We start from the raw sequence: 24632 nt of genomic DNA on the forward strand, positions 1-24632 counted from the left end.
TTCCTAAAGATCTTCCGATGTCACCCTCTCCTCCCTAGCAAGCCGCTACAATCGCCTTCTCTCGTAAGCTGGCCCAATGGTTGAGGGCCTCCGAAGGGGCGGTGGAAGGAGGCTGGCCATCGCGGGAGAGCTTGGTTTGGTGCAGCTCGTCACGGGTCGGAGGGAGCCACAAGTGCCGCCACCAACCAACCCAATGTCACGTCTATCATTTTGCTTGTGGGGTTTGTAGTACTGGCAACAGTGCACGGTTGGCATGCCTGGGGAGCGCGCTCTAAGGATCTGGGCGAGGCAGGGGGGCAGGCGAAAGCAAGCAGCCAGTGGCAGTCGGACCGAGGAGAAGTTTGGTGTGTAGTTTATGACGTTCTCCGGTAGATCGCGTGGTGCTCTCCGCGTGTTTTTGGCAAGTTGCTTTTCCATCAATATGTTGGTGTCCTTTACCTTGTGATGCTCGAGCGCGACCACCGTGGCAGCGCTGGAATGTTTGAACACGTGAGAAGCAGCGAACGGAATTTTGACAGGAAAACAAATCGGAAATTTTTTTTGTGGTTTACGCCTTTGTGCTTGTCTCTGTTTAAGAGACAGGCATTATTGGAACTGGCATGTTAGAAACATCCAAGTTGTCAGTGTTTTCAGTAGTTGACAGTGGAGGGTGACAAGTGGTGATGTGTGGTGTGCTACAACCGGTGGTGTAAAGTGTTGACCCAGAATGACGTTGTGTCAAAAACTAATCGGAAGAACGGTAAAATCACGTGTCTTGTGGACCGTGATCGTGTGAGAAGATGGCAAGTGGTGCACACCACTGCAAAGACTGCGGATTATATTTCGAAAGTGCCAAATCCTTGGACGTACACATTCATTACCATAAGGAAAATCTTTTAAGTAAATGGGCAAGTCAGGCTGCCCAACAACAACAACAACAACAAAATCAACATGGTGAAGAAGTATCAAATAACTGTACCAGTAACCAAAGTTCTAATAGTGGCATAAAACAAGAACCGTCAGACCCAGACCAACAGCAAGAAAATCAACAAAATCAACATGGTCAGCGCATTAGGTCAAGCAATGATTTCAGTGTTGCCAATAATACCGATGGAAGTGGCAACAGTGCAAGCGCAGATTCATCCAGTGAAGCTAGTAGTGTGACCCAGTCAGGTCAAACGGCATTAACAATGAAGAGTGTCCCAGGACGTCCACCGTCCTCTTCTGGAGTGTTTCGGAGTAGCCCTCAAGTGTTTCACTCCCCCTCTCCAGCCAATTACGTTAGCTCTTCTCCATATCAACCTGGAGGCGGGGGAGGGGTCCCAGATGGGAATTTTTCTCCAGGATTCCCATCGTTCCAAAGTGGGGGATATCCCCAAACGTCATCTGCATCTTCAGATATTTCTGTGAGCCAACATAATAGCCCATCACCCTTTCAAAGTTACACGTCGTCTGCTGCAATGATGGGACCCCCAGATCCAAGGGGAACTTCTCTTGGTAGCATCCAGCCTGGTGGGTATTTTGTGGACACGGGAGGTGGGGCGGTAAATTACCAGCAGGAACAGTTTGTAATGCGGGGGGCCAATGTTCCCACCTCAGGACAGTATCGATACCATCCTTACAATGGGGCTATTTATCCGGTGCCCCATCCCTCAGTGTTTGCTCAATTTCAGTGTGACAAGTGTGGATATGTGTGCGATAGCCCTACCTCTCTCGCCGAGCATATCAATAATTCTCATGGCGGCAATGTTCAGGGATTTTCATTTAATCATCAGTTACTCAGAAGACAACAGGACTTGCCGTTTTCTTCTGCTTCGTCAGCGCCGTATATGGACTCTCTATTTTACAGCAATGCTATTGATCGATCTCAACGAATAAAAACTGAACCAGAGCCCGCAGAAATTTTAGATCTTGACTCCCATAAAGTGCATGTATATCAGCCACCAGAACCACAAGCAGCGAATCAGAACAAAAATAAAACAGGTGGCAATCCATCGCCGTTCCATACTCCAACACCTGTGATGTTATGGCAATCGTCACAAGGAACGGATGGGAAGCAATTCCCACAAGGGCAGCCGGTGGCATCCGCGGCATCGTCTCCCGAATACATCACTCCCGATGGTGTAGTTCCTCCTTCTCGTGCAACACCTGGATTTCAACAGTATCCAGAGGCACCCGCGGTCATGCCCTCAAATGCAGTTCCTCAATTTCCTTCCAATTCACCACAGGTTCCTCCAGCATCTAGTCTCAATAATATAAATCCCCATCATCCTCAGCAGCAGCTTCCTAAGCAACAGCCATCAGCACCACCACCTCAGATGCAACAACCAAATTCTGGTAATCAATCCTGGAAATCGAACGACGCCAAAAGACCCAAAACGTACAACTGTTCCGCATGCAACAAATGGTTCACAAGTAGTGGCCATTTGAAGAGACATTACAACACAACGCTACACAAAAATGCAGTGAAGCAAAGTGGTGCGCCTGATCCAGCAAAGGCGGGAGAAAGTGGAAACAGCGTAAACGTGAATAGTGGAGGGACAATGGGGATGAATCCTCATATGATGCATCGGGCGGGAGGAGACTCATCTGCGACACCAAGCCCGTCCGCTAGTCTTGGTGAAGAGTCCTCTCGAAGTAGTGTTTGTGATGATAGTTTTAACCAGTCCCATACAAATCCTTCATCGGTTCATACGCCAACCCCGACTCAAACACCAACGCCTACGCCTATGCTTCCTCGAACACCACAGGGCTTGCAACGAAGCCCGCAAACCCCTTCTTCTTTGCCTAGTCCCCCAAACCGGGTGGCAGGCCCCTCAGAGTCTTTGGTTACTCAGGGGGGCCTGTTCCCAACGAACAACTCCAATACCGTCCGTTTAACCCATATGTCTACAGCACCCCAGCTGTCGCATCCCAATCATTTTCAAATGGGACAACAATTACAGCAACCACCTCGAATGACGTTCCCAAACGGGTTGCCCCCCCACGTTTCTACTACAACTACTATTACCAATAATAACGACGAGATCCAGGCTTTTTTACGACCAGAGCAACGAAATGGTATCCATCCTCCAAATAATCATTTTCAGATTCAACATCCGCAGCCATTACATCATCCGCTGCCAAGTTTTGCTCAGTTTCAACATCAACAAAATTACACTAATGGTGTTTCGCCAACTTTCAATAATATTCACCATAATCACCATAATTCTGGATACCATTATGCAACGTCGCTCCAACAGCCTGTTGAGAACGTGGGGGGGCTAAGTGCCATGAGTATGATGGAACAACAATTGCAACAGCAACACCATCAAAACAACTTCATCCCGACATTTAACGGAGTGCAAATGGATAACGCTATGGACCATATTCAATCTCAGTTCAGCCCTTTAGGACATCGTCAAATGCATCAGCAACAACAGGGTTCGGACAGCAGCTTAGATCGTGAAGACAGTCCACTGATCATGGATTGTCCACCTGTAGTAACAAGAATTAACAACGACGAACCTGGTGTTCATAAGTGTATGGATTGTGATAAAGTGTTTAACAAAGCGTGTTACTTGACTCAACATAATAAAAGCTTTCATTCCGGCGACAAACCATTCAAGTGTAACACTTGCGGTAAGCGATTTCCGGCCGAGTTTCTTTTTCAGGAACATTTAGGTAAACATGCAGGCGAGAAACCATATAAGTGTGAAATATGTCCCAAGCAGTTCAACCACAAAACGGACTTACGACGACACATGTGTCTCCACACGGGCGAGAAACCATACGCCTGTGACGTATGCGGGAAAGGATTCATCAGGAAGGATCATATGTTGAAGCACGCTGAAACACACCGCAGAAAATTACATCCCATATGATCATTTTGTGTTTTTGTTGAAAAAAAAATGCTGGCCTAACAAATCAACTGTATTAAATCTAAAGAAATAAAAATCAATGCGCTGTTTCGGAGAAGGATGGTACAATAACGAAGTAGTTTCAAAACATGTAAACTATACACAGGTAAATATAGAATTATTCCATTTATATTTTTTACATTCCAATGTATATGTGTGAGCATTCCACTGTTTTTTTCTTTCTTATGAAGGAAACGTAGTCTCTAAAAAATTAAGTACTTTTATAAATGGTAATCTGATTTGTATTTTGTAAGTAGTTGGTAATGCTATTTACAAAATCGTAGAATCTTCTAAATTTCATCTGCCAGTTAAATTGCAGTAATTTTTCTAACTAAAGCAGTTGGAAATCATAAAAAAAAACGGTACTTTAAATTAAGTAATGAAATATATTTTAATACATTATTGAATTGACAGCTCTATTTTTTTTAATAGTTAAATAGTAAGTCCAAAAATATTATATTGAAATTTCAGTTGTTTTCGAAATTCAAGGCGCAAGATTACGATAAACATCTCAAATCCTAATATGGAAAATTGTTTTTAATCATTATATGTAATTGAGTTGATTAGAAGATATTTAAATACAAAAAAAAAAGTATGCGATAAAGAAATTTAATCAAATTTTGCATGAAATATCGCATGTTTTTAGTATTTATTTTTGTCTTATTTTTTTGTATGTATAAATTTGAATATGCCAATCACACGAGTGCTGTGTCATTGAAAAGTTAAATTCATAGTCTTCTAGTTATTAACAGGAATGCTGAATTAACAATGTAGTCGTTAGCGTTATGTGTTATTTGTGACTCTATGGCGTTATCTGTCACGAGTTGTTTGGGGAAATGTTCAGAAAAATACAGAAGATGAAATGCTAAATATTTTGCGCAGTGTGTACATTAATAGGAAAAATTAAATTTACGGGACGAATAATATAAACCAAAGTATACTTTAATTATTCCAACGAGCTACTAGGAAAAAAAATTGTTTTAAAAAGGAAATCAAATGTTCTCTAAATTTTTGTTTAAATAGCTATACGGTTTCTGGTTTAATTTTAACGAAAGGAGTCGTCCTTTTCCTCATAACTGGATTATAGACATTTAAAAATTCACATTCGGGTAAAAAATAATAATTATTATGATCATGGAGAGGATTGCACAGTGCATTTTTTTTAGTTGTTCGTTCTTTTTATTTTAATTTTTAAATAATTTAGATTGCATGTTGAACAGCAAATAATACTTTCCGAAAAATATTGTCTTTCGAGTACTTTAGAATTTTTTTTTTTTTTTTTTTTTTTTTTTTTTTTTTTTTTTGGGAACATTACTCTTTCTTTTTATAATTTTCGAATCTTATGTACAAAATTTTGCGCTCGCTTTTCTGGCTGTATCTCTCCCTTCTATATTCTCTATGTGTGTACTCAGACTTCTTGGTTGCTATAACTACGAAAATTAATTCGCTTGAGAAACAAGGCTGTAAGGGTCTTGTTCAATGTACTCAACCGGTATTCACAGTCTCGGAAGATAATTTGTTAAACTGATACTTAACAATTTGAAAAAATGAGTAATGAGTTCTCGGTTATCGTACGCACCTTTGGCGTGGGAGACTAGAGTTCGGTTGCCGGCGAGAGCTCATGTGGTTCGAATTCCATGTTAAGCAGTAGGTCCACGTCTCATTTAGCTTCGCTGCTGAAAGGGACGTTATACTCAAATCAAATCACAATCAAAAATGAATATCGTTTTACCGTGTAATGCTATTAGGTTCAGCATTTCTTTATTTTATTTTATTTTTTTTTCATTTTATTTATTTGATTTCTTAAGTTTAGCCGTCCATATAAAGCGGACAATTTCTTGGTTTCACAATGTAATATTTTTATTGAAATTTTTAGAACAATATTTCGTTCATCTATTCAGAAGTTATTTAAAATCCAAAGTTCTGAAATTCGATTTAAGGACTATATGTGGTTCGTTAACTTATTCCAATCAAGATATTTAAAACTTGTTACGTACTTCGAGAATCATCATCTCCCTTAGCGTTGAACGCTTACCTCTGGTGAGTGGAATCTCTGCTTCGATCCCCAGCCAAGTAAGTTTGTGGTGGACAACATCGTGTCCGTGGGTTTTCTCGGGGTACTTCCGTTTCCTCCCACTTTCTCATTTCACCAATATCCTCATTATCATTCACTTGCGTTAATCATTATCTCCCTTAACCAAAAGGACATAATCGTGGAAGGAATCCTATATGAAATATCCTGAAACCTGTTTTATCTTTATTTGTTTAGCTTGTTCGTTTTTTTTTTTTTTTTCATTCCTAGTAAAGAAATATTCCAGGTTTGGGGCTGCAGTGGCTCAGTGGCAAAGCGCTGAACTCTGGTGCGGCTGGTCCCTGATTCCGTCCCAGCTCCCGCAAAGTGGGGATTGTTCTCAAACACGGTTTACTTGGGTTTCTTCGGGATTTCCCTGTTTTCTCCCACTTTCGTCATACCATTTCATCATCTCGGTGCGTAATCGTGGAACGTTAAACTAAAAAACAATTATGAGAAATTAGCTAAAATTATGCATTTACCACGAAAGTTAGAATGTTCCTAAAGCAGAAGATTTTGTTTTCGTCCTCATCTTAGTTTTTTTTTTTCTAGTACGCGTATCTACTGAAATGGAATCAAATAAAAAATCAAATCACAAGTTGATGAATCAAATATAAGTCTTTGCGGGAATTTAGGATATTATTGTAAGGGATGGTTTCTTACAAGGAACCAATCTTATAAAGTGTTATATGTCCACGTTGGAATAAATGAATGAACGAAGTGTAGTCCTTAAATTTGAATTTTAAACCTTACAATTTTAAATAACTTCCGAAAAGATAAAGAAAATACTGTTTAAAAAAAATAAATAGAATTATGACATTTTCTCGGATCATGAAATTTTTAAAATCATAACCAAATGAAAGGTGAAAATTATTTCAATATGCCATGCTCCTGTGATAATTGAAATATTGAACATAAAAACTGACGAAGTAATCGAAAAGTAAGTGGGAAATAATTTTTGAAAATAGCTTAATTCCTTCAAAGACATCAGGTCAATTGTCCTTTTCATACATTGTGGTGGTTACGTAATTAGCGGGAATTTAAGCTCAGTTTCTCTTAAAAAAATTGATAGGTATTATATATTCGTGTGTCAAGATAATTTTGTAATTGCGTCGCATAACACTTTTTTTTTTTTTTTTAATTCTCTATCATTTTATTTGCCTGTTGCACTGCTCGTTACAAATAGTTTGTTGCAGTTAATACCTTGATGTAGCAGACGTAAAATCGTTAATCGGGGCATGTTTGCTTCATATTAAATGAAGACTGATGTAAATAAATTAATAGGAAAATTATTATTCATTACTAGAACAACATTATCTTGGTCTGCCGTGATTTTTTCGGCAGGGGGAGGGGGAAGAAGGAATTAACTGAGAATTACGGAGAACTAGAGACAGATAGCTTCGTATCCATGGAGGGTTTGTTCTGTTTCAAGTCTATATTTATTTGATCAAATCTTAAATTTTGAAAAAAAAAAAAAAATCTTTACCCTAATAACTGAAGGACTTTTTTTTTTTTTTTTTTTTGTCTGCACTTGGAAATCTAAGCTAATCATTCAGAATCAAGGATTAATGTTCTTTTTGTTAGAGCAGTTGAATTTCAAAATAGTAACGTTATATGGTGGCCATGTGTTTAGATATCTTGTTCATCATTTTATTGATAGTTGCCTTTTTAAATTTGGATTTATATATCACCAATAAGTGTACCGAACATTGAACATGAAGGTTACAATACATAGTGTAGAAAAAGGTTTAAAAACTACTGATGAAAGTGCAAAATAAACACTCACAAATTAATCAATGAAGTAAGGAATCGTGGTTTAGTAAGTCGCGTACTTTAATAATTCAAAAATCCTTTTTCCCTTTTTGTATCAACACTTTGACCTAAGTGCTACAAACATTAGATTATGTGTGTGTATGCGTGGAAGTAATAATAATAATAATAATAATAATAATAATAATAATAATAATAATAATAATAATAATAATATAAAAAAATAAACAGAAAAAACATGGACCTTGAAAATCCTGGAAGTTACAGTCGAATTGTAGAAAATTTCGGAATTTCATTATTGAGAGTTTGGGGAACTCAATCCGGTTATGTATTAAACAGTCACATGTATGGGAGATATTTACATTTTGCTCCACTATTGCAGTTAATTCCTGTTCTTCAGAGAAGCGGGTTCCGTTGTACATATAATTTCAATTTATATTAGGTAGCTCTATATTATGACTAATAAAACAAGCGAGTTTCGCATCATATTGTGAAAAATTATGATAAGCTTCCAAATGATACGAGAGTTCGAACGTCATAGAGAAGAGTGTAAGTAGAATGTATTTTTAGGACTCTGAAGCTCTCTTACCATTTTTGATGTGATATCTATCGAAAAAAAAAAAAAAAATCGAAGAGTTGTTCAATAAGCGCTCTCGTTCTTTTAAAAATATTCCGTAAAAATTAGGAATATGACTTCATGTTCTTTTTTCTTTCTTTTCTTTGAAGGAATAAAAAAGAGAATATATTTGTATTATAACTAGCATTTCTCGTTGTCAGAAGAATATACGATTCTTTTTTACTCTTATCACGAGAGAAGAGGATCTTTAAAAAATGCAGTTCGGGAGCATCTGAGAAAGAGCTCTATTCGCACAGGAGTTTTTAAAGAATTTTTTCTGTGTTTATGTGTGTCTCCGAGTGGATACAGTTCGGGAGCAATTTAATAATACATAATTTTTATTGATGAAATAAATCTATTCTGTTCTTTTTTTTTTAAGTTGTCTTTAGTAATATTTCGTGTAAAACATCGTAACTGTTCGTATTCAGTGTCTACATAGCTACAGCGAAATTCCTTAGTTGTGTTCGTATTAGGTGTCAATTATTTAGCGTAAAAATGCACAGACTCTTAAATATAACCTCCTATAGGATATTTTTGTAATATCAGTATCCGAAAATTTAATAAAAATAATAATAAGTTTGGGTTTCCTGAAAACTAATCGTTTCCAATTATTCGTAAGAAATACTGATCCGACTTAATGAAATGTGAAATAAGTTTCCTGTTTTTCTTTCTTTCTTTTTTTTTTCACTCTCACTGTCTTTTTGGGTTGATGTTGCAATTTGCGTTTATCTAGTTTATTTTCCTAGATCCTAAGAAGATTAGTTCGGTTTAATTCTGTTCGCTATGGTTTTTCTCTGCTGGTATCCATACAGAGAGAGAGAAAGAGAATCATGACGCCACAACTTACGTCATTTAAAATTTTAGAACGAAGAGGGACAGAAAAAGAAAATAGTTGGAATATTTAAAAGGAAACTTAGTAACAAAAAATATATACTTCACATTTTAATTAAGGTTGTATTAGGGATAAAGAATCTCTTCTTTCTGTAATAGGTACTACACGAGTCAGTTTTAAAAACATTTCCAAAAAATCATTCACATCTGACTTAAGGATGCTCATCAGATTCATCTAGGAGAATCCATGAAAAGGGCGGTTGTAGAAATATTGGGAGGGCGCCGTGTCAGTCGTATTGTGCAATTTATAGATTTCTATTGCTATAGACACCACATATCATGTATATAACCTCATTTCTATTACTCTATAACCTCTCTATAATCATCTATAGTATATTGTTTCATATTACGTCTATTTTCATAATTAAGTAGATTTTGGGGACACCATATACAGAAGGACGCGTTGGACATTTGCCCGGTTACTGAACGGGCCAGCCTGGCCATTCCTGGATCGGCCCTCACCTTTTCAGATTTTTTTTAAATATCACGGGAAACATAAAGAATAATACTAAAACCTTTATTGTCCTTTGTAATTATTTAGTACCTGGAAAATTGTAGTTCGTGAAATATTTGCTTACAATAGTTTCTCGTTGTCAAAAAAAAAAAAAAAAAAATCATTTATATGCGTAGATGTCGATTTTTGGAAGAACGAAGAGCATCTGAAAAATTTGTTTACAAATAGTTGTTTTGTACATAGAAAAAATTATGCAGTTAATTTCTTTAACAGTTTTTTTTTTTTTTTTTAAGAAAATAAAAAATAAGAAGAGTTCGATGAGAGCTTTCAGTTACATCGGTTCGTATATTATAATATTTTACCTAATGCGTTCACCCTCCTAAGTTCAAATAGTCTTGTCATATCTTTTACGTTGAGTTAGTTCTTAGTTTCCCCTTTTAACGTTTACGTCATAGCAAAATGACAAAATGTTTGTCTTTCCGCCTGTCCGTAACCTTATTCACTATTGTGTAGCCCAAAGTGTGGAGGGAAAAGGAGCTTTTTTTAAAAATAATAATAATAATAATAATAATAATAATAATAATAATAATAATAATAATAATAATAATAATAATAATAATAATAATAATAATAGTGCCTCTAGAACCACCATAAAGTTTCCAAAATATTGTCTTTTAAATGGTTATCGGCTAAAATTTTATAAGATCTGAATTTTGATGCTAGACAGAGCTAAAGCAGTAGTTTTTCGTATATTATCAGTTTATGATGACACGGAATAATATCGAGTTGACCGTACCTTTTTCTTTCTTCGTAGAAAAAAAATATAGCACCGAAAACAACTTTTTTAAGAGACGTTTGATATAAGATATTTTATTTTCGTAATTTTTGTTATCATGAATGGTTTAATACGAATTTTAAAGTAATCCATTAACATTAACGAGTGTGCCCAGTTTCAATTAATTCAGCGGTACACATGGATTTTTTTTTTAAGGATATACAAACCCTGAATGAGCATCAAGCGTCACGAAGTATTTGATGTTGATTAAGAGATTATTAATACAGTACCAAAAATCAGTAATACCTTGGACTTGAAACTTGGAGATTTTTTATTTTTTTGAAAACCCTTTGTACAAAATGTGAAATTAGATGACATACATATTTAACATTTTTTTTTTATCATGCGACCACATAAATTGACAGACGTCAGTTTGTATAGATTCAAAAAGTTTTTTTTTTTTTTTTTTTTTTTTTTTTTTTTTTTTTTAAGTAATTTACTCAAGATTTCCAACATTGGAAATACACACTAAACCACAAGGTGACTGTTATTATTTGGAAGAGTGAAAAAAAAATCTATATCACCTTTCCAAATATTTTCCCAATTTTGTACTAAATAGATAAGAAATATTTTATTGAGTATTTTCAGCTAATTTTTGCTCTTCCTTTCTCCCCCCTTCCCTCCCACTGAATGTTGATACTAAATTTTGTAACATTTACACGAAAACTATTTGGAAAATCATCTCTGTGTGCCACATGAATTTATTCTAAAAGACTTATCGCCAAATTATATGATGCGAAATAACTATAATAATAAAATAAATAAAATTTTGTGAGTGAGGAATTCTTTGAATAATGGAAACATGTTGACAACAGAAAATTACTTGTTTAAATTATGGTGCGGAGTGCTCACAGATTACGAGTTTTTTTTTTTTTTTTTAAATCGTGAAAATTGAGAAGTTGGGTGTCACTTTCTATGACTGGTTCACTGTCAGGAATATTTTATAATAATACTGTATACCTTATATAGATATAACATATAAAAATTCTTGATAGCTATTAAAATTTGTATAATCTTTACCGTATTGAACTGCACCTTTCATTTTTTTTATTTTTATAGTCAGTAAGTTTATGAGATTCTCAGCCATAATGTGTGATATGAAATTCATTGGAAGTTTATTTTTTCTGATTTTTTATTTCTTGAGTTTAATGTAAGAGGACCATTTATGTTCTGCGGACCACAATTTGAGAAATACTATGTTACATAATTATTATAAACAAATAATATACGAAACAATCAGAAATTCTGTTGTTCGATACTACATAGAAGAGATAGAAGGCCTATCGCTAGACTGGCGGTTATATGAAGCGTGATTTCTCTCTTTCTGGGCTGACACTGTACCACTTGAACTTTGAAAATTGGCTACGTCATTGCTATAGTTCTAGTGTTTCTGTCTTTCAAACGGAAGGTCGAGTTCGAATTCGAGCTATTTTTAGGTAGAATATCGGTCAGAATTTTCTATAATAATTGCTCGCTTCATACATATGATATTGTGTAAAATGCGTGAAGTGTGCAATATATTCTTCAGAATTTATAAATTCGTCGTATGTTCAAATTAAATTAATTACATTGCAGACACCTTCCTGGTAATGAGTGACATTCCAAAATTGGTGATTAGTTTACATAAACTAGAAAAAGACCGAGCAGGGAACGGAAAAAGCTTGTGCACGTACATTGTACATTAAAAAGAAAGTTTTATTTATCGTAAAACAATAGTGTTATCACTCCCCTTGCTTTTCAAATAATTACATAAAACTGTTTAGCGATTGGGAGAGATTTTTCAGGAATTTTTACGTTGTTAATCATTGCTTCTTCCCCGTATTTCGAAGTATAACATTTGACGCACTAGAGTACAACGTATCAGTATTTTCAAACTAATTGGGTTGTGAATAATTTTGGTGATTTTTGTATGGTTGGGTTGGGTTTTACAATCCATAATGGAGTAGGATTTTTTTAAGGTGCATAAAGTTCTTTTTAAATATGGAAGTTGGTTATTAAGAACGAAAAATTATGAGGAATTAATGAAATTTCGCAGTGAGTTAGAAACGCAATGGACTCGTTGAAACTTTTTAGAACAATTTTTCGTGAGTTCCTGATGAACTAGCAAAACGGGAGCTACTAACGAAATTCAACTGTCGCAAACTTTTTTTTTTTCAGTAGACCACATTGTTTGTAAAGATGCTAACAGTTTAGGACAGTTGGGCTTTTCTCTCACTGCTGTGCCCATAATTGGATAGAAACGTGACATTTCTAAGTTATGCCTAAAAGGATTAGTGACATGTTACATACTAATTTCCTAATTCGCAGAAAAATATGCAAAAGTACAGATTTAGCTAGGTAGTAATAGTAATAATAAACTCCTTTATTTTGGTCTACGTACGGAGAAAAAGTTTTTTGAGTCAAAGTTGTGATATAGTAAATTGTTAAGATTTCAATTAATTTTTGTACTTATTAAATTTGTTTTAAAACCAATGCTTGCATAAGAATAATAATTATCAAAATAAGGTACATTAATATGGAATTGTGGTATTGTGGAAATTTCGTTATTGTACCATCTTCGATAAAACAATACAAACAGTTTCTCAACAAGAAGCAGTTTCTCGCCAATTTGTGACACATACTCCTGCAGATTTACATTTTATTATTATTATTATTATCTATGTTATAAATACAATCACAGATATATTTTTCATGTCTCATGTTCATAATTTTATTCGAAACCATTGTTCATTACCGCACCTCTCGCATCGTTCATAAAAAACATAATATGAAACAAAAAAAAATGTTTGTTCGCTGTTTTGTGAAATATACGGAATTTATATATATATCATAATGCAGTTGAGTGCGCGTGAGAATGTGTTGTGTGCAAGTGATGATTATTATAACGCTGCTCGCGATGGTATTATGTGTAAGACTGATTAGAACAAGGTTAGTTAATGTGAAGACTAATTTGAACGAAAAAAGATGGTTTGTTTATGAAGATTAATTAAATATATATATATATTAAATAAGCAAAAAATGTTCATAGCAGAATTCTTTGTTAAAAAAAATCTATTATCTCTGTAAAAGATAAGTTACGTATAAAACATTCCATTGTTGTCAAACAAAAGATACAAAACAGTTTATTTCGCACTTTGTGATTATTATTATTATTGTACCGATGTTTCTGTTTATATCTTTTATATATTGATAGGATTAAATAATAGTTTGGACTGCAGTTCAAATCACTGTATCTCACTGTTTTGTAAAAATTACATTTTCTGTATAAACTGCTACGGAATGCGGTGTAGTTTAATATTACAGGTAGCGTGACATATAATTGAAATTTAACAAATTAGTATTGGGATTTTACAGAAGATATTATTGGGAGTTTTTTTTAATTCTTCATGAATTGCTGTTCTGTCTGTAAAAATTTACATTTCTTTTTAATTGAAATTTCAGTGTTATATTGTTGATTTCATACACTTCATCTGCAAAGTTACCGTAATGTTTCTAAAATCGAAATCCTCTTGTAGGTTTGTTATCTGTGTTTAATATTGAATAATCTGTTTAAAGAATGTCTTATCGATAAAAACCATATAAAATTCTTAAAACAAGAGATTGTAACTGTGAAATGGATTCTCTTTCATGAAATTATTATTATTTTCCACGTTAATTTTCATTTAGTAAACATTTGAGCTTTGTAATTCCTTTGGACAGAATTCTTCAATCATATGATAATTATATATATAATGATTGTACTGATGCTCACTTGGCGCAGAAAGTGAGACATTTTAATATGCTGTGTTTTAACTTATTTTTCTATCACTTTCTTCAGTTTTATTTGTATTGAAAATCTCTAACATTTTATTCGTGGTTACATGAACTACTTATCAGAAGTGTTATGCAATACAATACGATATTTTAAGTTGTTTGAAACTGCAGTCCTTACACTATTTCAGATTACGTTATCCAGAGAAAATTGCTAAAGGTCGTTCGTTATCCATAACATTGTTAGCAAATAGATAGCTACTAGTGTTAAAACAAAAGAAAAGTGATTTCTTAACCATGACATTTATATTTAAACGAAATAGAACAAATATTTCATGCGTTTTATATTTTCATCTATCAGTTATCAAATTTATTTAATTGCTTATTGTGACTTAGGCCTATGTTTGTAAGTGATTCAACTACCTCATAAATGTAATAAATAATAACTATAGCTAGGTTTCCATATTTTACAGTTTACATATCTTTTTTTTTATAAGAAAGAAAAAGAAATTAATACTACATTATTATTATTTTTTAAAACAAATATTAAATGACTGGTTTTTATGTTCAGGGATATTTTTTTTCCTTTGTATACTCAAAATATATTATTGTTTTTTAACTTCCCCTGCGAGGGAGGCGGTGCTAACAGGTACTACCTCTTTTATAGGCACAGAACGCCTTCCTGAGACAACTTTTACAAGAAAGCAATATGTCAATCAGAATATTTAAAGAAATTAATTAGAAATAATAAATAAAAAAAATAAAAATAATAACTGTTTTATGATGAAAAACCAAACAATTTGCGAAGTGCAAGAGTTTGAGCATGTATATTTTTTATTGTTATTACTTCAATGTGTTTACTTTTATTATTCTTCTAGAACGGAAGACAACAAAAAAATGAAGGTTGCTAAAAAAAATCGAAATGTTAGGTTATAACTTTTTTAGCTGAAGAGAATTAAATATTGAAAATAACATGGTTGTTTTCTTTTTTATTGAGAGATAGATGAATGGAAGTATCATTATTACTATCATTTATTTGCATGTTTGTTTTCTAATTTATTTGAATTGCAATTTCAGAATGCAAGAGAGTTCATATTTGAATAGCTATGTAGTGAGCGGCTATGCATTTCCTCTTACATTAGAAACGTAGCAATGAATGATTTGTAAATTATTCACAATAATACATTGAAACCTCTTAATAACGGCCGCAAATTAGAGGCGTCCACAGAGCCGGATTTAGATTTGGTGGGGCCCTAAGCTATTGAAGATAATGGCCCTTTATATGTCCAGATGAACATAAGTACTCTTTATACAGAAATGAAGAAACGTGATATTTTAGGAAGCAGGATAGCAGAAGAGACTCCATTACTTAACGTCATAGGAGTAGGAGCCTACACAACGCGAAGCATTGTTGTTATATGTAGATTTTATTTTATTTATTGTTTTTCGTTATATTTTGGAAATGTATATCTAGTTTTTTCCTTTAATTTTTTGAGGCCTCCAAGAGAGTGGGGCCCTAAGCTATAGCTTGTTTAGCTTATACGTAAATCCGGCAATTATAATATTACACTTTATGTGGCAATTGTATACAGTATACAGTGATTACATTTGTTATAAATGTAGGCCACTCTCGAAATACAGTGTTCAATTTACTGAGAGAGTAATGGAGATTTCCTCCTCTGTAAAGAAACACAAGCATTGCTGGTGGGATGTGTTTATATGGGCGTGCACTAGAAAATATAATGCTTGGTGAATTTTCTTCCGAATTTCGAGTCATATCTCTATAAAAATCCCTTAATTCGCTTATTGACTGCATTGAAAATGAAAATAATTAAATAAGAATGTGAAAAATTATTATCATATTAAATACTGAAAATCTAGACAAAGATAACCAATCATGACAGTTTCTGAATTTCTTTGGGAAAAGTCTGCGGTAATTGTCTCCTGTCATGTAACACTAAAATTTAGTAAATATATTTCCAAACCTTCAGTATATATGACTTTTAAGTCTGTCACATATGAGGAGTAATGTGCCTGGTTGATCACACTATCTGAGGAAACGGAGAAGGAAAGAAGTGGCCTGGGACCTGTATGGTAAGTACCACACTGCTATTTGTCTGGCGTGATGAAAAAACGGAGGAAATACTTACTCAAAGTCGCTGACTTGAAAAGGCTTTTCCAGTTATCCTACTGAGTGTCCCTATTGGGAATCGAACTCAGTTTCGCTTCTGTAGACACTAGTTTCTGATCGAAACTTACTTCTAATTCGTGGATTAGTTGGAATAAATTGAAGATTTATTTTCAAATTGTGGCAAGTGTTTTCTGTGCTAAATAGATCTGGTTTGTCCTTTGTGCTGTGAAAGGGTTACAAAAAAACGTTGGTCTTAAAAGAAGACTTGTCTCCATATCTAAGAGCACCCGTAAAAAGGAGGGCTCTTTACCATAATACATACTGTATATTTTACCGGGACAAAAATAAATAAATAAAATAAAATAATGTTCATAAGAGGTGTCCATTAAGGAAGATTTCACTGTATTTGCTTTCCGAAATAATTGTGAAACGAAAACTAATGTAAAAATTGAGAACATAATGATCTGGAACAAAGGAAAAGCGATAGAAAAGTGGGATAAGGAATTGTTTGGGACTTTGTTTTGTCAGCTGGAAAATACAAACTGTTAGTGGCTGTTGAGGAAAGTCACATCGTTTTTTTTTTCTTTTTTTTTTTCAAGCTAAAGGTACAAAGGTAATTTAATATACCAATTCTTGTGTACAACTTTATGAGGTTATATGATTTTTTTTTTTTTATTTAATTTTCCTCAAGAGCTGTCACCGGTCATGAAAGTTAGCTTTATCACTCATTCCTCAGAACATAGCATATGCCCTAAACTCTTACTACCTATATCAGAGATGATGTGTTCTAGACCAGCAGTCCTCAACCTTTTTTCTATCGTCTGTACCCAGTAGCGTACTCAGGATTTTATTAGGGCGGAGGGAGGTTCAAGCTTACAAGTTCATATTATTTTAGATGTTTGTATACATATCTGAACAGGGTAAATGATTTTTTTTTCATAGTATTTAGCTTACGAATGATTTAATTCCAAATCCTCTTCTCTTACGTATGCCACTGGTCAAGGAACAGACCTTCAAATCAATTATAATGTCACAGGCTTAGATGATGAGACGAATAAGAATGAAAACTCTCAAAAATTGACCAGTTTATTCAATAGTATTTTGCAGTTACTATAAAATTGCATAGCAATTTTTATTATTCAGGTTTTATTTTTATTATTCAAGTTTGAGAGTGATGAACGTCTTTAATTTTTGCAGTGCTTCATTTTCCTATTTATTTTGTTATGTATGAATTTCATGAGGAAAAACTTCATGAAGTTATACTTAACTCTAAGTTTTATCTTGATAGCTGGCGTTCTTATTGTACAACATCAATTTTCAGGTTTACAAACAAACAAACACACAAAATAGTTTTCTCTATTTTTGGAAAGATTCATATCATTTTTCCCAGATCGATGAGATCTTATTGATTGGTACATGTTTCGACATACTTTTTTTTTTTTTTTTTTGTCAATTTAGTTAAACGCTAGTAATGTAAAATTTATTTTGAAAATGCAGAAAAAATTGTGTAAGTTAAAATTTTACGATAGTAGTTTTTAATACAAAATGCTGTGCTCTAACGTAAGCTAACTGTTAATTGTGGGGTTAGTAACATACTTTAATATTTTATATTATACCATTTAAATATCTTTATTAAGTTATGAGCTCCCTCGGGCTATATGGTTTGCGTACGCGTGGAGATCTGGGTTCGATTCTCTAATAGAGCAATGAGTTTTGAATCCCGCGTTAAGCTGTAGATCCACGTCTCATATAGCCTCGCTACTGAAAGGAAAACTATTGTAAAACTATAATTTTATTACTTTTTTTTCGTATATTATAAAAATATGTAATCAGGCCAAAAAACTATTCAAGCACATTATTTCTGTGATAAAATCCCCATAGAGTGCGTTGAGAAGGTTTGCGAAGCGGACGATTCCGTCCCTGCATACACACTCTTTACCGAGTAAATCTATAGAAGTAAACTAGGAATTAATCCTACTGCAGAAATTCGTTATGTAAGATTATCTAATTCCTAATATGAATATAATCTATAATTAAGGGGCACAGGTTAATAGCAAAAATTTTTAACAGCTTTATCTTATTATTTTGTGCAAACAGGTATTTTAAGAATATTTGTCATTTCAGTGATGTAACTTGCTTTGAACGCCACTCCATATAATGTGTGATGGGTAACACTTCTACAGATTAAATAAAAGAAGAAAGTTCTACAGACAGTGTTAGCAATAGTTTCCTCTTTTGTATCGTGATCTATCACATGTCTATTTGTTTATGCATAACTTCATGGTATGTTACTTAGTACCAATTCTCGTATTCTTAAATTTACCTCCGAAATCAATATTTACCATCATTCACTTTATTTTTTATTTTATTTATTTATTTTATTTTAATTTTTATTTATTTATTTTTTTTGCAGAGAAAGATTTCATTAATGTTACGTACTAGACTTTTATTTTCGTAACAACACAGCAGTCAAGTTTCACCATTCTATTACATCATATATATATCACTTGGTTCAAATTAAAAATTCGTATTGAAGTAATTGCTTCTCATACACTATAGTAATTTATGGTAGTCTTTTTACTCTTACGGGAACCCTTTCATAAAAAAAAAAAAAAAAAAAAAAAAAAACGCATCGATTACTTCTAAGCTGTGCCCGGTTCAATTGTTTACTAATTTCAACTGTTATAATTTTTCGTGAATAGTAAGTATAAGTGTTTAAGGGGAAAAAATTCAATAAAGCAGTGCCAAATTAGTAGTATCTAAGTGAAACTGCGTGATGATGCAGTAATTTTGTAATAAGTGCTTCGTCCTTTATAGTGAAAGATTTCGGTGTTTTCAGTATTAGAATTGAAGCGTTTTTTCTTCTTTCTTTCAAAATTAGGTGTACTAAATCATCAAGATAGTAGGAAGATCACGGAGAATGCTTATTAATGAGGTGCCTTCATTTATTTCGAGGGACGTGGTGGTTCAGTGGTAGAGTGCTTACCTCTGTTTTGTGGGGTCCCTGGTTCGATCCCCGGCCAAGTAAGTTTGTGGTGGACAACATCATGTCCGTGTTTTTTTTCGGGATATTCCCGTTCCCTCCTACAGTCTCATTCTACCAATTTCCCCATCATCGTTCACTTCATCCGTCTTCCTTAGCCTAAAAAGCATAATCATGGAACGTTAAAACTGAAGATTTCATATATATTTTTTTTAATTTTCACAATATTTTACAATGGTCTTCATTCTTGCTTAATTCGTCTTCTAAAAGACTATTACGTCATAATTTATTGGAAGACATTTTCTCTGACAATATAGAACATACGGTTAATATATGCTATTTTAATGGGTAGTATTTTCTAACTATTAAATAATAACACAGAAAGATATTGTGTTTCCCCCAAAATAAGATCTAACTAGAAAATAAGCTTAGCTTAATTTTTTCAGATTGTTCGTAGTATAAGCCCTATTCCTAAAATATATCACAGTAGTTGCACGACTGGAAACAGTTTACATCATACATAATAAAAATATACAGAAGAAATTTTGTTAAAGGAAGAAAAAGTATGAATATTTTTTCTTCCCTCAAACAATTATTTAATAGTGTGGTACTATTTTCTCTACCTAGGTATAGATTGGAAAATGAACAAATAGAGTGTGACTGATGACCATCACTCAGTTGTATTTTGAGTGAGTTCCTTATTTGTAGTTCCTTCTTAACTAAATAATTTATTTACTTATTTGCTTATTGATAAAAATGACACCACGGCCAAAGCTTTGGATTTGATCACATAAAAGAAAAAGATAAATGATTAAACAAGTCATGAGAAGTATATTATACAAAATATAAAAACATGCAAGAAACAACTTAAAAAGTATTAATTTATAAAACAAGTCACACTTATTTAAATTACGAAAGTTGTTTATTATAATATTTTTTAAATTCTTTACACATAATTGAAGAAAACAAGATACAACTAAAACTTTCAATTAATCTCATTAAGATAGGAAAAGATAGACAAGTAAAATAATAAGAGTAATAGAAAGCATATTCTATAAAACTTCAAAACATGGAAAACACATAAAATAATAATTAGTAAAATAAAACTGAATACATAGAATTGCCCTAGAAAAAAAATGACTTTTTCATTAGTATTGCTCTTGAAGCCTTGATTTTTAATTTGAGGAAATTGTTTATTAAAAATATCAAATATTAAAAGTTTCTTAACTGTTTGAATGCTTTTATATATTAGGGGACCAACCAAATTATAGTTACAAGAATAAAAGTCGAAAATTTGTAGAATTATATAAAATTGCGAGTTCTGATGTACAACAAATCAGTGAGATCAATCTTACCATGAGTTACAACGTGAATAAGTTTGATCTGTTGTAAATTTCTTCTTTCAGCAAGGGAAATTAAATTGAGTTTCAAATGAATAAGATTATTGGTTAAGGTTTTAAATTTATCGAAGCCAAGTGAAAAAGGAATAGGCTTCAATAACTTGAGAGATCGAAATCAGATTCCTATTCCATATCAAAGCAGCATATTCTAAGTGGGATATAACAAGCACAATATAGAACTTTACAGGTTAAAACATCTTGAAGGTCTCTTGCAACCCATTTGGCAGGGCCTAAGTTCCTTCTGGCCTTTGACGAAACATTATCATATTCATTAAAAGAGTAATTTATTATCCATAGCAATACCAAGATCTTCGAAAGTTTAAACTATTTCAGTTTTATGGTAATTAATTTTGTACTGATAAACTGATACATTTGTTTTTCCTCGAATAAAATCCTGTTTTAGTTTTGTTCATGTTCAGAGTTAAATTGTTTTTAGGTCATTCAAGGATTGAGTTAATATCTGCCTGTAATATTAAATAATCCCTTTAATTTTGAATTCTATAAAAAATCTTAAGATCATCAGCATATAAAAGAAAAGGACAGTGCATAGAATTACCAATATCATTCACATACATAATAAATAACAACATATCCAAATTAGATCCTTGTGGGACACCAGAAGATAGATATGGGTTGTACCACAAATTTACGGCCAAACAAATAGAGGCAAAACAAAATACAAAATAATAATAAAGATTTACACTCATTATTTTCAAGTTTGGAACGTAACGGCGAAACAAATAGAGGCAAAACAAAATAATAATAAAGATTTACACTCATTATTTTCAAGTTTGAAACGTACCATTTTTTTTCTTTTTTTTTTAAGTTAAGCATGGAACTATATATAGGTTCAGTCCTTTAAAAATTTTTTAAGCTTCCTATGTTTTAGAGATAAATTTTAAATGATAAAATATGGTTCCACATTAGTTTTCCATTAGCCCGCTCTGCATTTTCAAAATGTCTAGAACCTAGGAAGATTTTTGAGGCTATGGGATATGGAGCTACATCTGACCATACATTACATTGGATCGCAACCATTTGGAGTCGAATACAGTACGTGAGAACATAATTTAGTTAGGAAGGAACTCAGGCTTGAGATTACAAAAATAGACTACCCTTAAATAAGCAAATAAATAAAAGCTTTGTTAAGCAGAACGCTTCATTTTGGTGCAGTATGAATTACAACTACTGTACATCTCGAAATAAATATTTTATTTGTATGACTTAAATTTTCCTGAAGTAAAATTCATGAAAGTTGCTAGTAAAGTAACATATTTGTTTCATACATTTTATTTCCTCAATATTTTCAGATCAATGTTATTATCACTGTTGGCATAAGCAAAGTAATTATTCTCTACGTTGCCATAGACTATTCAATTGTTCCACAACTGTTATGATACCCGTTTACTCTATCTTTGTGTCATGAGTTTTTTTTTTTTAAGGAAATAAATAGTTTGAAAAGGAAAGAGGGTAATGAGACTGGTACACTAATAGACAAAAGAAATCTCGATTTAAGAAACACGTAAGTACGTTTAAATTGTCCCCTATGTTTTAAAACCGAATAATCTGATTATTTGTAACAGTTATAGAGTAATTTTGATTGCTCGTAGAGGCGTTATAGTAATCGAAATTTTGTAACATTTAACAGAAATCAAAACTCGAAAGGATAAATGAGTAAAATGTGCTTCGAAGTTTATTTTGCTGGTTGTTTTCGAGCCTAATGCCCTTTGCCAGTCAAGGAGCTGGCTTCTTCATATGTAGGAAGTCAGAATGCCTTATATTGGAAGAATATTAATTGACGTGTGCTAATGAAAAACTATGTTAAATGTCTACACGATTTGCCTAATCAGAATCCTCAATCTACTACTTCGCTTCAGCTCCTATTACTTCTAAATTTCCATGTATTCTTTTGAAGCATGGGAAAAACAAATTAAAACTACTACTACTACTTTGCTAGTATTGATTAGCAGCGCTAGGGAAAAATATCCATACAAAGACCAGAATGAAGTCCATATAGATGTATAGATCGGATCCACGTGGCCCATATGAGATTCAACGAGGATCTGTAATATTACAGTCGCGGCCACCGATAAACGATACTCATACCCTTCGTAAGAAAGAGCCCCTTCCGCAAGCATAACCACAAGTGACCACAAAAGTCTTTTCCGCACGTGCTTGAAGACAAGGTTGTCACATTTTTTTTTCTTGAAAATGTCTGGACACCATACAATACCTACATTACATACATTAATACCTAACGAGAATCTATGAGAGACGGAGTTCAGTGTAAAAATATGAGAATTTAATGTATGATCCGTACACGTTGATCCAGAGATATGGAATCCAGGAACTATACGTTCTAACTGCTTGGATGAAACCCACATTTTCTAAATGTATAAGCTATTCAAAATATTTCAATTTCCTTAAATTCTGTACAGACAGTTTTTCGCGCATTTTGAGGGCTTTGTATTAGCGCTATCAAGATCATTCAAATAGTTTATTTCCACTATTCTAACAAATTATTATTATTTGAATATATACACTTGTTTCTTTGAATATAGAACCAGTGGCGTGGGCTAAGGGTGTTTCGGGGTTGTAACTAGTGATGAGCGCAAGAGTCTTGGTCTTGCAGTTTTTGCAAGAGTCTTGCATGCAAGACCAAGACCAAGACCGGGAATCCCGATGCAAGACCAAGACCAAGACCAAGACCAAGACCACACCTGCAAGACCAAGACCAAGACCAAGACTCTTGCGCAAGAGTCTTGCACAAGTATGGTACTACTTGATTTTTTATAGAATGTAAAAAGGAGGAGGAAAAATCATTACATCTTTCACGTGAACTTCTTGGCTCCAGTATAAATACCGCCGGAGTGAATGTATTCCCAGTAGTTTATGCAATCCATGTGAGTCGATGTGCTCCTGTAACATATAGCTACAGTATGTCGTTTTTTGAATCGGTTGTTCACTTGACGACCGATAGCATAATTCTATGAATGGTTACAAGCTATAATAACTTCAGTGTCTGATTTACTTTGGTCATCATTTGATCATTCACGACGGCCCATGATTGGATTTTGGGAAATCATACGAAGAATAGTTGTGTCCATAAGAAGTGGATAAGCAAAAATAAACTAGAGCATGTTATGGACACGGTAGCTCAGTGGCAGAGCGTGCAACTCTGGTACATGGGGCCCTGGTTCGATCGCAGCTTGCGCTATGTGAGCTTCTTTGGTGAACAAACACCCTGTGCGTGGGTTTTCCCGTTTCCTCGTAGTTTCTTCATTCCACCATTTCTGATCATCACTGTTTCCCTTAGCCTCAGTGTAATAAACGTGGGACGTTAAAGTAATATTTCATTTCATTTCAAAACATATTAATGGTGTTCTTCTTCCAAAACTAAAGAAATGTAGTATTGAACATCGGCAATTCCGTACACCATAGATGTCGACTACATGGGTATGGCATTGGCTCTGAGGTTCAAGCATCCGTTGGAAATTTTTAATGTGTACTTATAAAATTAATATTGAAATAACATTTTCATGACATTGACAAAAACTTAGCGCATGTGACCGCAAGTTTGATTTCATAGGTGGATGCTTATACGTTGAATAATTGTTTATCAATATAACTTATAGCCCCCTTAGGTATACGGCATATCTAGGATTCAACGATATAACATTATACAACAATAAATAATCTATATTCATAACTGAGAGTGATTTCGTACTTATTTCAAAAAAACTTGAAGTTTGATGCCGTTATTATGTATTTCTAATGTAGATCAAAAGTATTGATATAAATTGAGTTTACACAAAAGACATAGACAGTTGAGTCGTTTTCAGTTTTCACTCAA

The 24632-nt window shown here is 33.5% G+C and overlaps 1 protein-coding gene across 1 annotated transcript; it reads left to right on the plus strand.

The window, feature by feature from the left end:
* The first annotated feature begins 241 nt into the window (after nucleotides 1-241).
* On the plus strand, nucleotides 242-5155 carry LOC145668493 (uncharacterized). The gene has a single exon (XM_081736446.1). It carries the CDS (start codon nucleotides 780-782, stop codon nucleotides 3840-3842), a length of 3063 nt encoding a protein of 1020 aa, XP_081592572.1. The 5' UTR covers nucleotides 242-779; the 3' UTR covers nucleotides 3843-5155.
* Nucleotides 5156-24632: the final 19477 nt, after the last annotated feature.

This window comes from Thermobia domestica, chromosome 13, assembly GCF_964235325.1.
Source record: "Thermobia domestica chromosome 13, izTheDome1.hap1.1, whole genome shotgun sequence".
NCBI classification, from domain to species: Eukaryota; Metazoa; Arthropoda; class Insecta; order Zygentoma; family Lepismatidae; genus Thermobia; species Thermobia domestica.